This window comes from Gavia stellata, chromosome 4 (assembly GCF_030936135.1).
Source record: "Gavia stellata isolate bGavSte3 chromosome 4, bGavSte3.hap2, whole genome shotgun sequence".
NCBI lineage: Eukaryota > Metazoa > Chordata > Aves > Gaviiformes > Gaviidae > Gavia > Gavia stellata.
In genome coordinates this window covers 41,521,054-41,545,233 of record NC_082597.1, presented here as the reverse complement: position 1 = coordinate 41,545,233, position 24,180 = coordinate 41,521,054, and the positions used below count along the sequence as shown (strand labels likewise).

Below are 24,180 nucleotides of genomic sequence, written 5' to 3'. Positions count from 1 at the left end.
GCAAGACCAACATATTTATCCATATGCTCAGTTATCTTACTCTTTGTATGCTATAAAGTCCCAACCTTGCTGGAGAAGGAAGTAAAACTCATCAGTCTATAGCTCCTAGGACTTCCCCTGGAGCCCCTTCTGGACAGCCCCAAACAATTCTCTGGCACAGCGGCCATTTTTGAGGATGGTCTATGCCCCATTGCCAGAAGTTCTGCATCTCCACATCTGGCTACCTTCAGAACGTGCAGGTGTGTGCCACCCAGTTCTGCAGACTTCCTAACAACTAACTCAGCACTTTTAGATAGTATTTCCCATATACACACCTCAAATTGATAGTTCCTGCAACCTATCAGTCACCAAGAATAAACTGAGCATGGAAATTGACCCATTCTTCAGCAGAAAAGTCCAATGCAAATAATTCATTGCACTTCTCTGTTGTATTCTTAAAAATCTGAGTCCCCCTTGGCCATGATGTAGCCCCTCACCAGTAACCCAGAGCCATACCTGCTGTATACACTCAAGTCAGGCATAAACTACCTTAGCAGAATCACTTAAGAACACACAGAAACTTTCAAATTTTGGTTAAGATGTTTTGAATAATGGTTGAAATTTATCTTTTCTTGATGAAATGTGCTGAAGAAAGAGATTTTTTTTAGAAGCAGCATACGGGTTGGGTTGGGTTTTTTTTAAATTGTTGAACATATTTTACAGTACTCTATCACATAGAAGCCTAACGGTATCCACAATCAAACGGGTTCTTAAGTAAGTGAGTATAATTTCATTTCAGTTCAAAGTTCCTGAATTCATACATTATTATTTATTTCTCAAAATCTTAGATAATTCTGTTAATTTCCAATATTAGAAGAGCATGTTACCAAGCACTCACACAAAGAATGCACATTTGCACATTATTTTTGTAATGTGAACACTAGCCAACAAGTAATATCCAAGTCACGTTCTCCAAAACAATCATTCTTTGTTGGTACTAAGCAACCACAGCTGGATGCCCCATGAAATTTAGCTTATTGGGAAAAACACAGCATGAATTAAAGTGAAAGAACAATGTACATCAAACATGTAGCAAAAATGTGACATTTAAAAAAGAACTCTTACATAAAATTAAAAAACAAAATGGCATCTGTCAAATCCTGGAGAAATTTAACATAAAAAATATGTTTTGAGTAAGTTACATCTGTAGAATTTTCTCAAATGCAGATACAGAATACTGTATACGTATGTAAATGAATTATGCAAAAACTTGGTCAACTGAGTCGCTGTGCCACGCTACATGTAGTGCACTAAATTAACTGAATTGTCACCCTCAGCACCTTAAAGAAGGGGATCAAAAGATGGGAGAAGTCTGTCTGTAATGTCTGTTGAGCAACTGGTGTGACCTTATGCAAATCAATGGACATCCCTTAGTTCTCCTGTAAGCACAACTGAAAACTGGCTAACCACTTTCAAATTCAGCTGTTGCATTTAAACTGTGCTTCCTTAAGCAAACATATTCTCCACTCTTGCTTTTTTCCCTTTTTGCGGAGGAGAAGTCCAACCATTCCTCAGCTCCCTCTCAGGTGGTCATGCTGAAATGTATTTTACCTTCCTACCCTTGTAATCTGAACTTTCTTTCATGGTATATGGCCTTACTCTGATAGTCGTGGAACAAGTGTGTCCTGTTCATGCCATCAGTGACAACACGGTACTGGGGCAGGCTCCTGAGAGACCTCTGCTAAAGTCCTTCTATTGAGCTGTAAAAGCAGAGATAATTGCAAAGCCTTCTCTGGAATCTTCAGCTGTCTCTATCCAAAACATCTCATCTCTGGGAACTGCAGAAGTACTCACTGAAAAATTCTTCTCAGGGAATTAATTAGACTGTATCATGAGTCACCAGCATTAAATCCCTTTTTCATTTTCAGAAACTGAGCACTGCGATACACCAGCTTGGCTATTTTCTGTATTCTCCAATGGCACCTCCAAATACTACAAGAAAAATTAAGCTTAATGCATGTGAATTTGATGAGTGTGAATGTTTCCTTATTTGATTAGGATAACAGAATGTATTTGTTTAAATGAGTAAACATGTGCCTATGATTTCCTCTCTGTGGCAGAAATGTAGAATGTTCAAATGAATTCCTAGAGGCTTCCCCTTTGGAAAACATATGTAAAAGCCATAAAAAGAGGTAAGGAGGAGACAGGTATATGCAGACTATGCAGCACACTAGTACAAAATGTGACAGTATGAGTCTAATCGAAGTTCTTAGTCTGGGCCATCATTTAGTGACACACTGAAGTACCTTAAACACGTAAGCAACCCCACTTAAATTCCACCGCTTACACACATAAAATTAAGCAAGTAACTACGCACTTGACTGAATCTGGGTGTGACTGGTTTCCCTGCACTTGATAACACATTATTAAAAGGGACTACATTCATTAAAAGGAGCCCAAAAAACTATCCCTACTTGATTTTAACAGTACAGACTAGAAAAAAAATCAGTCATTCAATTTATCTTTTTTACTTTTTAAAGTAATACATAATTTTCAATTGATATTTGCTTAACAAGCAGTGCACATCCACAAGTTAACGTGTTGTTGATACTCAGCAATAAAACCAGAATATATTTTTGTAAACAAATTAAACTTACACTATTCTTAAAGCTTTACCTATGGTGTGGTCGAGTCAATATTTTTAAAATCAACAAATATACCAATAAACCTGTAAAGTACTGTGCTAAATCATCAAAGATGCATAAAGGCATCTTATGTTGTTTTTATAGATTTTAAGGCCATTTATCCGATACCAAAACATCACTGAAAAAGCAGCATTATATTCAAGGAGAGCTTTTCACTGGGAAATCATAATCATTTTCTATTCTGACAAACACAGCTGTTCTAGGGCAGGATAATACTGAAATGGTCAGATGGTAAGATGAGCTTTGGTGAAATGTTTGTCTTTCTTAGACATAAATTCTGTTGCAAAATTCAGGGGTAAACGACCATAACTAATCATGTTCTTCAGGTGGATATTGTCACATCATTTTCCTTGAATAATAAAATGTATCAGTCACCTAGACAAAATGCTATTGGGACTCCATTACAACAGGAGTCTTATTTAGCCTCACCACCAAAATCTCTCTTACATGTTCTGACACCACTGACAAGGACAAAAGCACATTATACTTTTTCATTAACTGCTTGTATGAGGAAATCTTCAAGGATGGACAAACACAACAGGTTGATGACATCATTTACATAGGTGGGCCATCATCAGAAGTTAAGTAAGCGGCGAATAAACTAGTGCATCTTAAAATCCACTATATTAAGAATCTCTTGTAATAATAAAACTGGCTCCACAAATCCATGTGTTCCATTAGGATTAACTCACAAAGATTTTCCCTTTTATGATGAATACTTACAGAAGTGTTTACACGGTCAGAGTTACTTCACTTCAAAGAGGAAATGCATCACCATTTTACCAACCAGCTCCACAGAGAATCCAAAAGCAAATTAAGTAAAATAAAACTTAGAATTTGTGATGATTCTCCATTAATGACGACCTTGGGGATCAGTATGATTTGATAGCTATCTATTAATCCAGCCAATGTGTTCTGTAGTGATATGGTATAGCGCTGTTTTTTTTTTTAACTAGAGTATTATGCCTCTAAAACAAAGACTTTAAAAGTCTATGTCTCAACACAATTTATCTTTACCAACCACACGTTTAATCTCATCAAAGATTGAAATCAGGTCTGTTTGGCCAGGTTTGTTTCCATGAAGCATGAAAATTAATATTCCTTTTTTTTTTTAGTTCACAAAATACCACATAAGAATCTCAATCCATTTGCCTAAGACTGATTTGCAGCTAACTATAATTAAACATGCCATTCTACTTTTTCTCTTCTAATACCTCTTTTAAGCTTCAGAAATTAGCCAGTACTTAAACATACCTTTAAAAACCACCAACAACAACAAAACAGTGTGGCAGAGGTTGTTCCAGAGAATTCCCTCCTGAATAGAGGTCCTGCAGGCCTGCACGATCATATTTTGATCAAAATATTGATCATATTTTTATGTCAAGTTTTTTTTCTTTTACTCTATTTCATTACCTCCAGTTTCTTTTCTATTTCTAGTTCTTACAATTTGTTCCAAGTTACTTTAACACTTGTTGCTCTTGTCTTACTGATCTGAACTAGGATGTGTGTCAGCAAAAGTCACCCCTTGCCTTTACTCAGGCATTGTTGTTTTTTGGACTCCTTCAGGGAAAAAACAGAAACTACCTGTAAAGGCTTACAAAGGTGCTTTCTGTTTTGCCCTTTGTTGAAAATGACCATTACAAAGTAGAGCTGGAGAAGCAAAAAAGGCAAGTGCATTTCAGGAACTCTGGTGCATAGGCTGGTACCTCCACGTACACCCACCTTTATCAATGCTTTGTTTTAAGCCATGGAAACATCTGAGACAAAGAGGCACTATTCTGTTCCCTCCACTCCCTGTTGGGGAAAGTGTGAGAAATGATGGCAGGGCACAGTGTTGTGAGCCACTGTTGCCATTTCTGCTTTGATCACCCCCTCCAGCCCTTGGAAGCTGCTGTTTGCTGCTGCCTTTTCATGAGGAGCAGGCAGAATACAAGTCTACCACAACAGGTTGCGTCTTCCCAATTGCTCTACCTCGACTGAGCAATCTAGTCTAACAAGTTCTTCTTTAAAATAAAATGCTTTTATTATTATTTGTGCTCCATTTTTATTATTTCCAATCAAACCCATATACAGTTCTCCCCAGCATGGGGAACGTAATGCTCCTGAAGCGCTGTAGGTGTGTAGTTGTTTACATGCCACACAGAGTTGGTTTCTATGTTTCTTCTTCAGAAAATACTATCTTCGTATACACTAAACACTGTAAAAGGTTAATGATAGTTTGTTTTGAGTCAGGAATGCTCTATTTAAGACAGGTATTTTAAGTATCTTGAAGCACCTGCCTAGTTTTACGAACTAGCACCCACCAGCTGGAGTGGGACAGCCTGCATACTTGAAGTCAGGCACTCTTGGGATGGCTCTGAACTTGAACCTAAAGGTTTCACCAACTCTGAGTTTCAGTGGCTTTCATACTGGAAGCAGTAACAACCTACAACCTTTTTATCTAAACAGAAAGAAATTATTTTCATTACAAGATACTTACGTTACGATGCATTACAAACAAATGGCTCCTGAAAGCACCTTCTGTAATCTGGGCACTGACCTGCTGCACTCGCAAGTCACGGAACAGAAACCAGCATCACGCAAACACGCACCCAGGACTTAATGGCATTCACAGATGACATCATGGCTGAATTAGGCAGGGAGAACAAACAGCTCTCCCTTTACACTGTGGTAAGGGAATGGGTTGCAAAGCCACCTGCCTGTATTGTAGGACTTTTAACTAGCTGGATGCCATCTTATGTTACTGATTGAGTTATATGAATAGTTAAAAATAAAACCTGTTTTACTATATTTTACTATTTGTAACTCTTTCTTTAGTATTTCTTTCACTGTTAATGAGCTGCTCTCACTTTTCTGTGGTCATTTCATAGATGCATATTGTCACAATTTCATTTTACTCATGAACTAAGTGAATTTCACTCTGATACTAATCCTGATTTTACTGGGCAGAATAGATGTTTTGGTGGTTTTTTTGTTTTATGTTGTTATTATAGTGCCAATATCCTTCCCAGTGCCTGAGGAACAGAAGTAAAAAGCACAAAGTTTTAGAGGGCCTTTCGAGTGACTGCAGTTAGCCCTCCTGTTCTTCCACATTCTTGCAGAACATATTATGCTGTAAAGTTTCAAAGAGAATTACACTCAAAAGGGTGAGCAAGCCACTGCTTTCAATTTCTTAAATTCTCCTTTGTCAGAACTGTTATTGCAACATACAGGGAAGCTGAGCATTTTTCTTTGTGCAAACTTTTAGTTGAACAGATTTCCTACTGCAGAATATTGCCTTTGACAGGAGGCAGGGAGCATGCTCCACCTTTATTACTATTAGAAATATATCTTCCTTCCATCACTCAGACACAGAAAGCAAGAAAAAGCATTTTTAAAGTGGCACAGAGTTAAGAAGGAAAAGGAAATTATACATACAAAGGTTTAGGAAATAATGAATTGTTTGCGCTACAAAGACAGGGCCAGTAACTGATCTCACTGCTGAGGTTAATTTTGCTTACAGGGAAGAAAAAAAAGGAATATTCTTCCCTATTCCAGTCATCCTCTTCCTTGTTTTGATTATTATTTGTCACTTGTCACGATGTATTCTACTGGGGATACTTTTATAGTTAGTTACACTCAATCATACTGATCTTGCCTGCTCTTATTGCTGCCAGAATCTTCAACCAGTACACTTCAAAGCATGAAGCAGGCTGACGGAAACGATTTCGGATATTATCTGGTGCTCTACAGTGTCCTTGGTGCCCTTTCATCCCATCTCTTATCTGGCTGTCACTGCTCATCTAGGCCTATGACTCCTTTAGTTCTGTCTGGGATCTCTCTCCCTCATGCTGTTCTGGGTCTGGCTGCTCCCTTTGAGATGTAGCTGTCTTGTTTCTCCATTTTATTATAGCCAGTTGTTCCTTGCCGATTGTTGCTCCTCATGTTATTCTTGCTGCACTCTCTCCTCCTCTGTTGATGCAGCTCTTCAGGGCTGTGATTCCTGCTGTCAGTTATTTCTGGTGTGGAAAGGCTGTCACGCTTCTTGCTTTGATTTAACAATTCTCTGATCCACTCTTGTGTTCAACAGGCTATATTTCCTACTGCACTTGGGATATAACCACTTTTCCCGTCATTGTGGGAGGACACTATCTCACTTCCAGCTGCACTAGGAAGACATATCCACTCTCTGATGTAACTTGAGAGCCTTGAATCATCTACCAGTATTGTTTATTAATGAACTATCACGACTTCTCATTTTTCTCTACATATTTGTGGCCCTAGTGGAGAATGACACGCTCCTATCTGAAGAATGACTAGTATGATGCTTTTGAAAGTAGCAAAACATTACCCTCAGCAGCTTAAGTGGAAAAGCATTGCGTGCTGCAGGGCTGTAGTGCCTGTTTCATTCTGCTTGTGGGATCACCTGAATACCATTCTTCAGAAGTTTATGTCATGAGATTTCTTAACATGTGCCATCGCCGAGGACAAGAAAGTGGAAATGAAAAATATATTCAGCTCCGAGGCATTTAAATAGCACAGTTTCAATGGTCATCTCTGAAGTGTATAGAAAGAGAAAGAGAGGCATATCTTTAAAATGACAGCTGAGTGTCTAGCAGAGATGGGCACTTTAATGGTGTCTAATTGATTTATGCCATATTGATGACAGTAAAGACAATGAAAAGACAATGACATTCTATGACTGTCATTTCACTGAACAAAAATTAGATGGGTGAAAGTTTCATCATTTCAATATCGTGCAGAAAATCGTGACGAGATAAAAGAGATCACATGGACAATCCAAGGTCCCAGGGGGCACAAGGTGGACATTTAATAAAAAAAAATAAAAGGGAATGAAAAAAAACCATACCAAAATGTGGGGAAAAGATATTGCACGTAGTGCTAGACTGTTTAAAAATGAACATTTTATTTAAGACAGTAGAAAAGTCCTCACTGATGTTCCTGATCCAAAGTTTGCTAGAGTCAACAGAAAAAAATTCTGAGAACTTAATACTTGACAGCAATTTAAAAAATAAGTCAGCAAACAACCAAAAAGCCACCCCAGAAACACCAACAACATCATGTCTCCAGCAGGGCTCATTGCGTAAGGCGGACTTTGAGGCACCCGAAAATATCTAACTAAGCACACGCCTGATCAGGTAAAAGCCTTCAGCATAATTTTACAGTTTGGATTTTATTGACATACCATTCATCACAGTATTTATACTGGCAGACCCTAGAGAGCTAGAAGGATAGGCAAATGTTCTAGCTATCTAATAAATGAGCTTGTTTCCCTAGTCGATTTTAAGTGCAAGCTATGCATGCATACATACAAGGTTACATAGGAATGAAACAAAGTAAGATCTACAACATATTAAATTTGCTCTAATTTATCCTCAGAAGGAAACAGTGTCAGTTGTTTGGAGGAAGGTACAGAAACAGTGAAAAGAGCAGCTACGAAGTCAGTTGGGAAAGTTTCTTCCTATTAGATACTGCTTGTATCTAAACCAAAAGGATGCATGGTTACAGAAAATAGCAGACAGACTATCAGACAGAAAAACAAAGACTTCATGGGTGAAAGCATGGGTCTTTTAATCTCCTCACCTATGAAGGTGCATAAGTAAATTCTTCCATTGCCATTCCTCAAAATTTACAGGATCAGGCCCTGCTAGGAACACCTTCAGTGTCACTTAGGGTTCAAGAGAGTGGGCCATCAGGGAAGCTGTGTGGAGACACTGCCGTATCCACTGGGCATGGCACCGTTACACTGAAAAAGGGACCTTTAAATGGACAGATGATAGAGATTGTACTCTAATCTGCACTGTACTCTAATCTGCACAGAAAACAGAGTGATCCTATTAGCCTGCATAAAATAGCTAACAGTATACAGATGTGTCCTACTGTCGTATTTGTCATTTCAATGTAAATGCAAATTACTTAATGCTTGCAAAGTGTTCACAAGATGAAAAGATAAGTGTCAAGTATTACAGTTTACTGTGTGATATTACTATTATCATATTAATTAGAAAAAATAATTAGCTTGAAATAGTAAGATACTGATGTGAGATAAGGCTCTGAACCTACTGAGGTTCAGCTATCACCAGCAAACATATGATTGAAACATTTAAACAATGAGAATGCTTCAGTATGCTAAAAGCTGCTGGCTATTATAGCTTAATTGACCAAGAGTAATGTTTTCAAAACTAGCTAAGGGATTTTTGAAAATGTTACTTGGGCTCTTGAGCACCTCCAGCATTTTACAATATTTTTCTAAGTATTTTGTGTTTGCATATTACATCCTATATCTATTACATGGATACACACACTCTCATTTGCCCATCCGTAAAGTCATAAGATCCTTTCATGGAAGAGGATCAAGTTGAAGTTATTGCTGACTGAGAGAGAAGATACACCTCTTTTTTAGCCCAGAATGAGCACTGGATAAACTGGAGGCTCAGTAGGCAAGTCAGTGCTATGCTGCTGCTGTCTTGTTACGGTCTGATGTTAGGCAGCTAATGATGCAGAAGATTATCAAATGCAAAGGTGATAGTCAAAAGACTTGTAACTGAATCATCAGCAGAGCTCCAGTACAGCCTTCATAGCGGAAGGCTGCACGCAGCAGCCTCTGGGTCACACATCAAGCGTGTTTGGTCATGATATTAAGGCACAGTATTACATATCATACCATGCAGCAGAGAATAATCATGTGGTGTGATGGAAACCACCAGCTTTTGGGCCGTATGCTAACAGTAAGCCCAGTCATATGATGGAGAAAGTGGAAGCGTGCAGCCCTCTCACTCCTGCACAGAAGCTGTTCAGTCCCAAAGCTGGCCAAAAGGCTTTCTATTCATTGAAATACAATTTGAAATTGCCTGCATTTAATACATATTCCTTCATCACCCCAGCAGGCAGTTCCTCCACTCTCACTGTTCAGCAATAACTTCAGAGTTTTCACTAGCTGACAGAAAAATTCTCATGCATAGAAAAAACAGAAAAAACTTTACATTTACCTTTAGCATTTGACAAGTTTTCTAGAGAATTTCAACAGGACAAAGACTGCACATCCTTCTACTTTTTAAAGCATCTAAAACAATTCAGACACTGCCACAAAATAAATAGTAATAAAAAAACTCAAATCTTCTTGCTGAATTCTGACAGCCTCCCAAGCTTATTTATAACACTTAGTAACACTGGATGTGTTGAATGTAATTGGCTAAAATCACTGTAGTATATTCCAAATATATTGCACACAAATTAAAGTTTCCCAACTAGTAGCCACTGTAATGTACATATTTTTACAATGGTATTTGTTTTAAAGATGGAACATGATCTTCTAATAGCTACTGACATATCTATATATAGAGACAGAGAGGTTTAATTAGTCTCACCTTTTTATAAGCAATCCAGTCAAACACCCTGTCAATGTCTGTGGCTTGCTGCACCTCCTGGGACACTGGATGTGAACTGGCCAAACCATCCAGCAACATCACTTCATGTAGGACATCTGTCAGAAATCTCTGCTTTTCCTGAAATACAGCATATGCAGTAGTATCACAGACAAATACACATTTACAACAATACAGAAATGATGCACAGTTATCAGAGGCAGTTGACTAATATGACAGTTGACTGAAATCAGAACTTCTGGTTTGTATGTAAGCCACCGTGACCTCCTACAATCTTGAACAGGTGTATGGAATAGACTCTGACTTGAGATCTTTTGCTACAATGAAACTTGACTGATATTAAATTAAAGACTATTAAATGAATGAAAAAATTTATCTGTAGGTGCAGACTGCAATTCTGATTATGACCATTCACAGTTACAAGGGGTGGGGAGAGAAGCGAAATGGCATAGTCTTCAATCACAAAAATACATGGATGCTACAAGTTGTCAAGTTCATTGCATATACAGGTACAAAAACTTTTGACAGAGATGGGTAAATAAAATTATTACTGCTTTATTTAGTGAAATTTAAGTCACTTGGCTTTTAGTGCCAAGTTTATATGGCACATTGACGTGGGACAGGACAATGAACAGAGCCCACAGCAGTGTCACAGCAGATGCCTGCATTGTCTTTCATAATTCTGGTATAGAAATCCTTTCTCCTCAGGAGCTTCTGTGCTCTACAAACTTTGTAACTTCCACCTGAAGGAAACCATTATTATCTCTCTTTACATGTGGGACAATAGCTGCATGCAGAAGTTAAATGACATAGTCAAAGTCACAGTTAAATCAGAGGCAGGTGCAAGCCCACACAACACCCAACATACTAATTTGTTTCTATACCTTCTATAAATATGGATGGCAGAGGTATGTCAAAACTGCTGCATATTTACTCTGTCAGCAACATTAATTAAATGTTCATGTATACTCTATGAACTGTGCTGCACTCACTTTTACAGTGAAACTAGACGGGACATTTTCAGCTGAGAAATGACATGCCTTAAAAACTCCTCATATTGCATTCATATAGATGTCGCTAATCCAAAAGACTGTGTCAGGAAAGAAGAGCCTCATTTACTTGTTTTTTCAAGTCACAAATAAATGCAAAGAGTGAATTAAAAATTATGGAAAGTTCAAATAAGCTTTCTTCTCCCGGAAATGACGTATCTCTAACGTTATCTCAATTACATGAGACCCTGAGTTAATGTCAACCTAGTGCCATAATAGAAAGAAACTCTAGGGAATACTGCATTTTTTTCAAAAGCCACCTTGATGTCCACAGATAAAATAACCACAAAATTACATAATAAATTCTATGTTTAATTTCTTGGGTGGCAAGGTTTTGGTATCAATGTGTTATGTGTTAATTTAAATTATATTTATAAGACAGCTGAAAAGCTCTTCCAGTGCTGATCCATCTGGAAAGAAACCTTTATGTTAAAATTCATTAGAGCACAAGAAATGTACCTTGAGCTGATTGTATATTCAGGCAATTAAAAACACGGGATGCAGGAAAGCCAATTACCCAACACACTCTTAGTGTGCTCAGCTGGCTGCATGAGGTAAGGTTTGTGAAGGGAAAAGTAATGTCTTGTTCGTATTATTGTTCATTTCCAAATCCTCTCAGGCATATGCAGTTAGTAACTGCCCTTTTTTTATGGGAAAAAAAAGGTGTAGGGAAACAATTATTATCACAGTCCTACTCAGGGGAAAACTGCTGAGGTGTAAAGGATTGTGGATGCTTTGGTTACACCTCACTCACATTCTCTATTAGTCAGTAACGGAGTCCCAATTTCATCAGATGTATGATATGTAATACATACAGGTATGAACACACAGAGGTACGGACCTGTCTCCAAATTCAAGTTTGGATATCACAACTGACAAACAGTTGTGGGGGTGGATTGTTATTGTTTGGAATTAACTCATGAAAAGGACCCTTGTTAATCACAAATTAATACTTTTAATACAGAACTTGGAATCAAGAAAATCAGCACGTAGGAAACATAAAGTGAAATTATAAGAAGAAGAATACAAAAGATATAAAAGGGACAGGCTACATTTTGGTTTTCTGTTTGTTTCTTTGGTTATCTCCTGAAGGGCTGAAAAGGAGCATTTTAGATTCATGATCTCTCATTCAAGTTACCATAGCTGAAAAGTCTTCCTTGAAATTTATGGCAGACCATCACACTGGGATACAACTGAAATAGTTAGTATGCCTCCAAACATGTAAACCTGCATTTTAGTGAGAATTAAGAAGGTTTTTGACCTATAAAGCTAAATTTATTGAACTAAAAGGATTTCCAAAACATTCCCACCTTTTCCCTTTAGTACGAAGCCTCTGAGAGCAGATTTCAAAAGGAAACTCAAATATAACTCCAGGGAGACACAGAAAGAGCAAGAGAGAGGGATTTGCTGGTTGACAGGGGGCCTGCAGCTTGAAGGGGCAACTGCAAACAGAAATGCAGTAAGAAACTAAAACTGCCTTAATTATGTTGAAGAAACACTACCTCAGCTATTAAAGTCCTATCAGCACATTAAGGGGAAAAGGCCAACACTTGTGACCAAACTGCTTATACTGATGGAAGAGGGGCTTTCTATTTCCTAGCTATTTTACCCTACACAGTACAGTGGAATTGATCTGTTTTATCTTGATACATACAGGACTAAAGAAACACCTAGCACAGAAATTGTAAAGAAAATCAATCTTGGAATGCATTTAACGAGGCCAGCGAGCTGTCAACACGGTAGGTAACAGGTTTACAGCTAGACATGAAACAAGGACAAAATGTTGTTCAAGATGACCGTCCTCCGAGAGAGTTCAACTGCAAGAGAAAAGCCAAAGACTGTGATCCAGCTGTAAGGAAAAGAGGGCTTCAGGTGAGTCTTGAGGCTTTTCTTGGAAAGTGTTGATAGCTGCATATAAGTGCAATGGTGTACAGTGCTAACATAGGGTCAGGGCTCTGAGCAGGAGTTGGTATGACAGCAGCAGAAGCCCGGTCTGAAATAAGGACAAAAGTGCTTCCACTTAGATTTGTGCCTTTCTTTAAAGGCAAGCAGGAAGCACCTCCACTCCTTATCTTCCTACTGCCCACTTGGAGTCCTGTCTCCTCATCTCCCCTCCTCAGAGCCCTCCTTGAACTGTGCATAGTCAAAGTCTGGGAGACCAGACCTGTGTTGAGAAGAAAAGACATTTCAGTTATTTCTGGTTGCTTTCCCTCTTACGCTTGAGAATGCTTCCAGGTGCAGGGGCTGAAGTGCTGTTATCAGACGAACATACTTTTCAAAGATTTACATTTTCAGATTATTTCCCAAATATCTGTGGTCACTAGATTCAAGTATTTCTCTCTTCATGGGATTGACTTCTTTTAATCCTCACCAGTAAGACCTTCTCTGTTTGGTACAAGGTTGTCCTGAAAGACTTAGCCCTTCTGAGTGCTCTCCCCTCCTTAGCCAACATGTAATCATTGTGAAAATTCAAATTTCACTGCTTTGGGTAAAAGCAGCACAAAAGCTACAGGTAAGAGGATCAGAAACTTTCCACCTATAACAATTCTTCCACAACATGGAAATAATCTGAAGATTTTTAAATGTGGATCTGTAGTGTAAATCATTCCATAGTAAAAAGAATCACGAGTAAGAAACTGGCTAACCACAAGAAAGCTTTCTGGTTCTGCTTTATTTTCACCTTGTTCTAGGGAAGAAGGTTTATGGAAAGGTAGTGGTCACCCTTTGTGTATTAATCTCCAACAGGATGCCTGTCATTCAACTAGTCTACCTCTAAATGGAAAGAAAGCAATTGTGAAATAACATTTTTTGGCAGAAAAGACTGTACCTTCAAGAGCCATTAAAAATGTATTGCGCATAACAGGATAACAATGATGTATAGAAAGGATTGCTGCTGGTGATTTTACAATATCATATTGAGGCATAATGTAAGAGTACAAGTTAGCATGACAATAATGTAATACTTAAAATTAGTCACAAAAATTATATCTAAAAATTAATATGAAATATCAGGGAAAAGAATTAAAATGAAAAAACTGGAAAACATACAACAGTGGAACAAAAGGAATAGCACAATGAAAGCCAAAACTGATAATTAGTAAGCAGAAGAGATCAAAGGCCTCAATATTAAAGGCATTGTCTTTGTTCTGGGATAGCCATTCAAACAGTTCATGGACTGAGAAATCTACATGAATAAAGCTTAATATTGGTGTGCAAATCTGCAAATGATTTTCCTGACAAAATTGCTGGAAATATCTTCTCCAAAATACAGAGCTTTACTAACCATCAGGAATACAAAGGAGATAAGTGATCTCTCATGCCTGACAAAACAAGCATTTGCAAGACACAATCTTGGGTTTACAGGGAAAGTGCACCCTAGGGAAAAAGAAATAGGGGCAAATTTTGAAAGCAATCAAAGAACACCAGCATATACACTACCAGCAGTTCAGTTCTAATACAATATATTTCAGGGTGAAGCTTAACAAACTACAGAGAAATGTCATCTATGAGGAAACCTAAGGTTCAGTAAAATACCTTAAGGCCAGAAAATATCCAACGGGAGCCAAAAGCAAGTTCTTTCTGCCTACATGCTTATAAATCCTAAGCTGTCATAGCACAGGAGGTCTCCTGAGTACTTGCAAATGAAAGCAACATTTCTTTTTCTTTCTCTCTTCCCAACAGTAATTTTTGTAAATAACTTTAGCAGCTTACAGATTGCTTTTTTTAATTTATATCTCTGCATGTGTGCTTCAATTATGTGCATAGTTTGTTGAAGGAGGCCTGCAACATATTCTACATTTATCTGCTGTGAATATGACACAGTTCAATGTCTACCTTCATAACCCTCTTTCCTGCATTTTCAGTCAAAGTTCTTGCAAACTTTCTGTCCCTTGAGCCCAGTTTTCTGTGCTTGAGAAATTTTCAAACTGATTGACAATTTTTGTTGTTATAAAGTGATGTAGATGTTCTAAGAGTTCGTAGTTAAGGAAAACCAATACCTTTGAGTATCAGGAAAGAGAACTGGACATGTATTTTCTTTTCAATGAAGTGCCAAACCAGATATTCGTGATCACCTGCTTAAGTTACCAAGCAGATGGGTAGTTGATTTGGAGCTTTTAAGCAATTTCACCAGCTACTTGAACTGCTATTTCCTCTCACCACTGTTTTTCAGGTATAGCTTTGATTTGGTTGTACACCAGATCCATTGTGCCAAACGTAGGCCTACAGAATGGGAGGATGCAGTACTAAAAAGGGAGCATTCGAAAAGAAAACAACACATGCTAACCACCAGTGGTTAAAAAAGAAAAGGCCAGTTTCCTTCTCCAACATCATATTTTGTCACCTTGTATGTAGTTGCCTTCACAGAAATAGAGTCATTAAACAAACGAATGAATACAGATCCACTGTCTTCCTCATGCATTTGTCTCCAGAGCATTTTAAAACATTAGGCAACAAAGTATAAAGATTATCCTCTAATTCAAACTCACAGGGGGAATCTGTAGAGGAAATTCAACTCAATTCAAGAAACAGTAAATAGTATTTAAATGAAAAGTGGCTTTGAGATGTGGTTGGTATACTGAGTCAACTTCCAGCAAAAACTGCCAGAGGTCACCATCAATGAGAATACTTTTCAGGTACTCTAACATTTGCTGGATGGATTTTGCATGCCTAGACTCTGTTTCAACCTGAAAGTGATGAGATTCAGTGAGCTAAGTCCTGAAGGAATCAAAGATATTTTGAAGGCACACCAAAAATTACTTATCAGCTTGTGCTCCAAGTAACTGCACACTGCCACAATTTTAAAATAAACAGTGGCAGCACATTCAGGATAGCCAAAAAATTCAAAAAGCAGAGTCTTTCAGTAAGGATGCCCTCAAATATACAGCTACAGCTTTGCCATTGAACTTCCCATATCAACTGTACTTCCCGATGAGAGCGTATTCTTGTTTCAGTAGGGCTACCCTGCAATGAGTCCTTGCCTTGAGGCAAAAGTTGCCATAAAGTTTCTCTCTCTTTTTTACTGAAAACGAAGTGGTTACTAATTCAAAATTATGTGAAATTCAGCCAGTTGACTGAAGTTTCTTTCTGAAACCAAAGCTTCATCTAAACCCTGAACTCAGGAGATTTGAACTCACATGACCCAAAAGCTCTCATCATAATGTCATTTTAACTGCTCTCCCAAGATGAGCAGATAACGACATGAAGAAAGAAGAGACACTGACATTCTCCAAACCTGTACTTAATCTTTTGAATAAATGTTTCATCTAAATGTTGATATTCATTTACGTCTGATCTCTAAATGTTAAGAGTTAACTACTTAAAGTTAAGAATTCCATATATTAATCCACCTTGCCAGAGCATAAAAAAAGAAACAGTGTTAAGGAAGACCATGTGAAGATGGCAATTTATTTTCTTAGTTATAAGCTAAATTTAGTATAAGGATTTCTAAACTGGTATACTTGAAAAGGACTAGTAATTAGCAACAAGAAGATCTTGCAGCTTACCTTTACATATCTCTTTTTTCCTGCCAAAGTCAATTATACATGAGATTCTAGTTAATTTTACATTGAAAGCTTCCCCCATAGTTGAGTTAAAACAGAAAATCATACAAGGACCAACTTCACTGAGCAGTTACTGGGGGGAAAAACACTCCATGTGGTATTAATTAAAGTCTTACTTTATACCAGCATGGGGAGCCTTTAATGAAAAAAGAAGAGATGAAAGTAGTTTTAAAAAACGAGAGGCTGAATTTCTCTCAATGCTGAGCCAGCGTGATATTTATGTTGGGTTAGAAGGATCAAGCAGGCTACAGCTCAGGTCTGAAATGCCAAAATAATAATGAAATAAATCAAAAAGACCCATATCTTAAGTCTACTTCAAAATTTATAATGATTTTCTGGATTTTGTATGAACCAAAAAATGCCTAAAAAACTTTACAGATAGAGACAAATGCTTTAAGAGGCAATCTTGAGAGAAAGCACATTAAAGATATGCACATGTCTAATGGCCGTATTCACTTTTATTATTTCAACTGAGTCAATGAGAAAGATAGGCAATTAAGATCATTTATCAAGAATTTGGGCAGTATGTTGCATGATGTTCAAAGTACTTAATGTAATGAAGTTCAGTTAAATGGTTTCCTATTAACTTTTTTAGGCATAGGTAATTTCTTGCAGCATGTATTTTTAAAACAGAAATGTTGATATGCAACCTCATTATTACTTTCAGCTGCCTGTGGGAATGGCAGGATCGTCTAGACTGTGGAACCTAATAGTGTGAAGGAAGCACGGTTCACTTTAAGAAAGATGAAAGACGCCCTTCCATGTAGACACAAAGTTTTACTCCAAATACTTTAGCACAATTGTTTAATACTAAGAATATTTCTGGCAAATATGACCATCCTTAATTATAAAAGTAGCAAGCACACAAGAAAGTGGGAGATCTTATCCCAGAGCTTCAATGGATAGAGAAGGCGGAGGGAGTCAAAGCTATCACTGATGTACTACACCTTGACTCAGCCAATAAAGTTGTCAGCAAAGCTAACTTTTATATAATGAAGAAAAGGGAGAAGGCAGCTGGGGTCTGAGAAATGCTTTCTCAGCATCAAGCTGCGTACCAACCACTAAAGTATTTGACGCTTGTTTGATGGATGAAAGGGAAAATTACATGCCAGTAATTCCTGCTGTCATAGTCCTCAAAACCTACCCCAATACCAGAGACATTCAAGGACAAACATGATGATTCCTTCTACCAGAAAATAAGGAGGGAAAAGATCAGTCAATAAATTCCTGGATCTGTAAGCCTCAGTTGAATTCCTTACTTTACAAAGCCACGTACAAAGGACTTCAGGATAATGAGAGAAACAAGCAGAGAGGAAGATGGAATATATAGTTGCAAACAGGCCTCTGAAAGCAGGAAGGTGAGCAGGGTAGATGAGAAAAGACAGGGCTATGAAGTGGAAACTACCAGTATGTAATTTTCTGCTGTAATTTTCTCTTTTCTCTGATCCTAAAACTAGCAGAGGCACCTTCCACAGAGGTGAGATTACCTTGTATCAGTCATTAAGATCTTACAGTTCAAGAGCTCACATCCAGCTGCTGTTGCTTTTTGATGGCATGGAGAGACAACCGAAAAGTTATACGGTAAGCCTCTAATACAGAAACCTCATCTCTTTCTAAGTCATGAAATAGCAACAGCCAGGGAATTCACATGGAGATGACTACTCTGAGCACACATGATCAAGCAAAATTCTCTGATCTCTTGGGGGAACAGTTTGCAGAGCCAGTTTTCTTTTTAGAACCATACTGGCAACACAGAAACAATTGTTTAAGCTTCCAAGACCTTGAAGAATGAGATTTAAGAATAAGAATTTGACACATTTCAGAATAAGAATTTCAAAAAACTCTTAATTTGGGGGATAGGCAAGGCAAGAGGCTGAAATGGGAAGAATGCTGAATTCATTTCCATGGCAAATGTCTAATGACTATATAGTAGGGACATATTTCCTGCAAGATCAAAGGTAGCTTCACCTTCAAGAGGTAAAAAGTAAAATGCAGGGACTTACTTTTTAGCTGAGGGAATGAAAAGAGAATTTCTAGCTTTGATCTGAAGTAAGTTAAATTTTAAAAAGAATATAAAGACCAGTGGTGGAACCATGAAGGATCTCCGAATAGAAAGGTCACCTTCCTGTTATAAAACCAGCAAAACTTCGTCCACTTCCTCAGGAGAGTTCTGATGTATCTTATATTAACTGCAACGGAGAATGGACGCCTCCATCAGAATGACTCTTCATTCTGTTCTTCACCCAAAATTTTAATAGGAGGATCCAGGGCATAACGATGGCAAGGGTTTAATAAGGACTGGATTTCCTTTCCCGTTAAGATTATACAAGCCTGATAAAGTATGTAAACACCTTCTGGACGAGACAAGAAATTCTAGATCTGCTAGAAGGCTCAATAAAGTGTTACAGCCCCATGGCAGTTTGGTCAATATTGTTATCCATCCATCTTTCCTGCAGTAAAAGAAGAGCTTATAAAACAATTGAAGAAAAACTGATAAAATCAAGAACCTTAGAGCAGAAAGAAATGTTTAAGAACCTAGAGAAGAAGGAAAAGCCAGAAAACAGGTTTCGGACAAAACCCATGGCTCTCTGCTTTGTGCAGAACCACTGCTATTGGTTTAAGTTACAATGGTGTGAACATGCCTAATGGATAGCTCTCCTCAAGAGTCTCAGGTTCAGCCATACCAAGTCTGTGAATGCCAAATAAGATGGACACTGAAAAATGCTCAGCTCTGCTAAAAGAGAAGCATCTTCAGACAAATAGTAGCAAAACTTCAGGGGCTTACGGAGCTTTAATGGTGAAAGTTTATGTTCCTGTAGCCTATAAGCATCCAACAACTTAGGTAGGAAGCTGTGAATAGATCCATTTGATTCAGATGTATCCACATTGCCCAAGTTGCATTTCCAGACAAAAGTCCTTTTTCTGCAATTGACTACCAGTCTTCTGCTTCTACATTTATCCAAAAGAAAATGTGACAAAAAATGTTTAATAAGCTGAAAATAAGCTGAATTTTACATTTTAGTCCATGGCCTTCTTGAGGAAACTTCCAAGGGTAACATAGTGACAGGACTAGAGGAAATGGCCTCAAGTTGCGCCAGGGGAGGTTCAGGCTAGATATTAGGAAAAAGTTCTTTACTGAGAGAGTAGTGAAACATTGGAATAGGCTGCCCAGGGAGGTGGTAGAGTCACCCTCCCTGGAGGTATTCAAGGAGTGTGTGGATGTGGCATTGTGGATGTAGCTTGATGGACATGGTGCTGTGTGGTGTTGGGTGGGTTGTGGCTTGTTGTTGTTGTGTGGCGTGGGTTTTGTGGGGTTTTTTGGGTTTTTTTTTTTTTTGTTTTGGTTTTTTTTTTTTTTTTCAGGTTGGACTCGATGATCTTACAGGTCTTTTCCAACCGTACTGATTCTGTGATTCTGTGATTCTGTGATTTCAGAACTACAAGAGAAAGAAGTTAACTGTCTAACTTTCGCAGTTCTTTAGAAGAAAGATGATTTTGGCATATTACTCTGTTTTCCTGATGCAAAGAGCTGGGGTATCATACACCATAACATCTTTTATTTTTATTTCACTGGTATGAATTACTGCTGTCAAAACACCACCTAGAATGCTGGAATATTGCTCTGTTTAACCATCATTAGAGAAAATAAGTTTTACAGTTCTTGGTTTTGAAACTGATTCATGGAGCTTGTACTGTATTCTTCACTTTTGAAAAAAAATAAGTTGTTTGAAACAGTTTTTCTTTTTATAGATGCTCACTTTTTATTTTTTCAAGTTTACAAATGTCAGTATGATCTAAATAGCAAATGCACTTTATACTGATAACAAAAATATCCAGCAAGCCAAATTCCAGTAACTACAAATTTGCTTCCTCTTCCTACAATCTCTGTAATAAGGCTGAAACATCACAATATTGATTCCTACTCTAGTCTGCAAAAGAATGCAGCATGTTTAAATGTTTAACTCATCAAGTGTTCCATCTTGCCACAATTTTCTAATTATTTAAATATGTCAGTATGGTTATTTTTATATCAAAGGCCAATGATACCCAAAGCCTTATGAGAAGTTTATGTCTACCTTCTTTTTAATTTAAGAAAAAACATGACAGAGGAATAGTTTTTCAGGCACACCAATATTACTGTAGTTAATTCTAATTTATGCAGCACGTGTCTGATTTCCCAGTTTAACTGTCATACCTTGCTCAACACATTCGTTTTGCCTGTATTCTGCTAAGAAGTCAGGATTTCACGTGATGGGCATGTCATTTGCATAACAGTGAACATTATATTCATTCCACAGAAATCTCAAGCAAATATTCTATATTCCAAATGACTACTAAAGCATAGTTAAACTGATTATGTGAAGAACAAACGATTGATGATTTGAAGATAAAATTCAGTGTATAAACATTGTCATCTATGACATTTCACTATGCTAAAATCATAAAGGCCTGCCAGATTTCATTGCATTCATAATTAGAATCATTCAGGATGTGTTTTTCATAAAGATCAAGAGAATGAGTTTTAATACAGCCAAAGCCAGGTAAACCCAACAAGCCTATCTATGCAAGACAGATGTCAGTTCAGATAAAGATTTATTTTCCTTTTCATAATGCAATTATAAACCAAAATTGACACCTGAAAGAAAAAATTAAAATACTACAAAGAATTAAAGCTTCACAAAAGGCATACCTAATGCAAGAGTACCTGTATAAAACTATTTTAAGAAATTAGCTTTAACTCGTAATTATAGCATCTTCATTTCATGGCACACAAAAGTTAATGGGATAAGAATACTCCATAAATCACCCAGCAATGGGAAAAAACATTTCAGAAGTTAGTATGCAAGAGTTTAAGCAAAACATTCAAGCTACAACAAATCTTTATCAGGCAATCTGTATTTATAACAAATATTTTGCCACATAATTAAACGTGTAAACACAAAAGGATAGCAAACAGAAATATTTCTCCAAAGAACAGTAAAATCTATATAGCAACCTTCAACACGGTCTCACACACAATTTCATTGTCCTGAGGTCTCGTACCTCTTAATTTTTCTTATAAGCATAATATTTCTAGACTACAGCAGTTGATATAAACTGGGACCTGACTAGGTATGATATGATATAACATGATATGATGATAATATAACTCCAAAAGAATGTCCCAGCATGGCCTTCCCAGTTTGCCCTCAGAGAGCTCCAGTATTCACACACCAGTTGACAAAGCATATCCAACTGTGTACAGCTGGAAATCATACTGAAACCTAGATTCTCAATTCATTTACCCCGTTTTAACTTAGCATGTACTGCTAGATGTCTAAGTAATAGCAGGAAGATAAAAAGAGTAAACTTAGGGAGAGGAGAACAGAATACTCTAAGAAAAAATATGCTCAGTTTTACTGTATGGTTTCGCCAAACATTTCTTTACAATCTATCTCATGTTTGTGAATAAAAGTCAATATTCTGAATATTTTCAAAAATGGTCCATGTTAAATTATAACTGCTTTAATCCAAAACGCTTCTGAGCAGAGAGACAGTAGTTATTTTAATGTTGGGTTATGACAGACATGACCTTATGTCTTTTGTAATAAATTGCAGATTACACTTTTGGAATGCTGTCAAATTATTTCACACCTAGTGATTCTGCTTCATTGGACATCTGATAGTTGCATGCATCATTTGGTATTTTTCAGCAGTCTCTGTATGTAACAAAAGCAGGAGTATAACAGCAGAGCAACTTTTCTGTGGAGTCTCCAAATTAACAAAACAAAACTGACTTACCATGTTCCACCCTGGGTAGAGGTAGTCTGTCCCGACAAATTCAAAATAGTGAGCAAAACCTTCTTTCAACCACACATCCTCCCACCAAACTGGAGTCACAAGGTCACCAAACCACTACAAAAAAAGTTCAAATAAACAACCTTTAGGAAACCATGTTTGCATACATCTCATTTATACAGAACACATTCTTCACAAGTTTTAATAAAAGCAGTAGTATATACCACCCACTGAAACTCATTAACTGTTTTTTTCACGTACTAATGAATTAAGCCTTTATAGGATGCTTAAGTTACTGAAGTAAAACATTAGAAAAGAAGAAGCAGGGGAAAAGAAGCGTTGAGGAGAGTATTCCCAGTGTCTGCTTTAGTTATCTAAAGCAGATGCTCACCTAGGTTTAAGGGACTAACATACACAATGGACAGAAAAAGGCTTCTAACTTGAGTAATCCGATTCATTACCTGGAAACTTCACTATGAATAGTGCGAATCTTGAAAAACTGGGAACACAATCTCCATACACCAGACCTAAATTTTAGCATTTCTTCCTCCATCATGTCTGCCCACTAATATTCACAATACCATCGATGCTCAGTTCATTGGCCGGTTTCCTAAGGAAAGCCGTTTTATACAGTCATGCCATCTCCCTGTGGGTAGGACTCAGATGCCTAAAAGCAGGTAGTTGATGCCACTTAAAGAACATCCTAGGGTACCTGGGATACCCACACAGGCCTAGGAAATTTCATACAGGACTTAGAGGAGATCTGCAGCCTTCCCGAACAGCAACCAGAGGCAGAGGGTATCTAAAATGGCACGGGCCACCTGAGTTTATGCAAAGGAACCCTACCCGAGCTGACTGCCTTTCCCATTCCCCCCAGGTCACTCTTGAATCAGAAAGAAGGACAACAGAGATCTCAAAGATAATCAAACTCCTACAAAAGTACATGAAGATCAGCAGCTGAAAAGAGAAGGACCTAAGTTCAGAGCAAGGCAGGAATACGGCCATTAGATACTCTGCTCAGCAGCCACCAACAGCCACAAACCTGTCACAGTACAGGACGTCGGTGTCTCAGAGGGATTTTAGACAGAGCTGGGATGATCATTGGAAGAGGAATGAGGACAAAAATTCAAAGGAAATCAGGCATCATCAAGTCTTCTGCTGATGGATGACCCAGTTTAAACAATTGTAATGGCAATGTGCAACCTGGATCATCTTTAACACCAGTGGTAAGAGCAGAAACACATACACTATTATGAAAACATATTTCATACTCTCTGTAGCATCTTTTTTGCCAAACAAATACCAAAACTTTGTTTCAGTAGAATTCTCTGCCAGTTTTTTTCTTAATGTGAATGAGATGAATTCATAATCAACAGAGATAATTTTGAGTTTTCATGGAGTTTTAAGCTCTGAAAATACACAGAAAAGAAGCAGCAAATAAGTATTCCAGAGGGAGAGACTCATGTCAGAGCAGAGGAGCTGCTGCTGACACTGTAATGAGAGTGGGAAACAAATGAAAGCGGAGTTGACCAGCCAGCGGTTTGCTTTCATGACAGTTGGCTTATTTGAAGGCTTTGTGTGGGACCTGATGAAAGGTCTCGCTTCTGTGCATGTCTTTGTGGAGTGAGAATAGCACCACGGAAGGATCAATGCTGCGACAAGGATCCGTAGTGAACACAGGGGCTCCAAAGAACAGACTACGGAAACTGAAAATACCAGACTG

At 37.8% G+C, this 24,180-nt stretch overlaps 1 protein-coding gene across 1 annotated transcript in view; it reads right to left on the bottom strand.

The window, feature by feature from the left end:
- Positions 1-24,180, bottom strand: part of TRHDE (thyrotropin releasing hormone degrading enzyme) — a 211,988-nt gene that overhangs the window by 98,450 nt on the left and 89,358 nt on the right. The window contains exons 5-6 of the mRNA XM_059817016.1: positions 22,461-22,574; positions 10,052-10,189 (exon numbers count right to left, since the gene is read on the bottom strand). Coding sequence (XP_059672999.1) covers positions 10,052-10,189; positions 22,461-22,574 — 252 coding nt within the window. The remainder of the gene's footprint in view (positions 1-10,051; positions 10,190-22,460; positions 22,575-24,180) is intronic.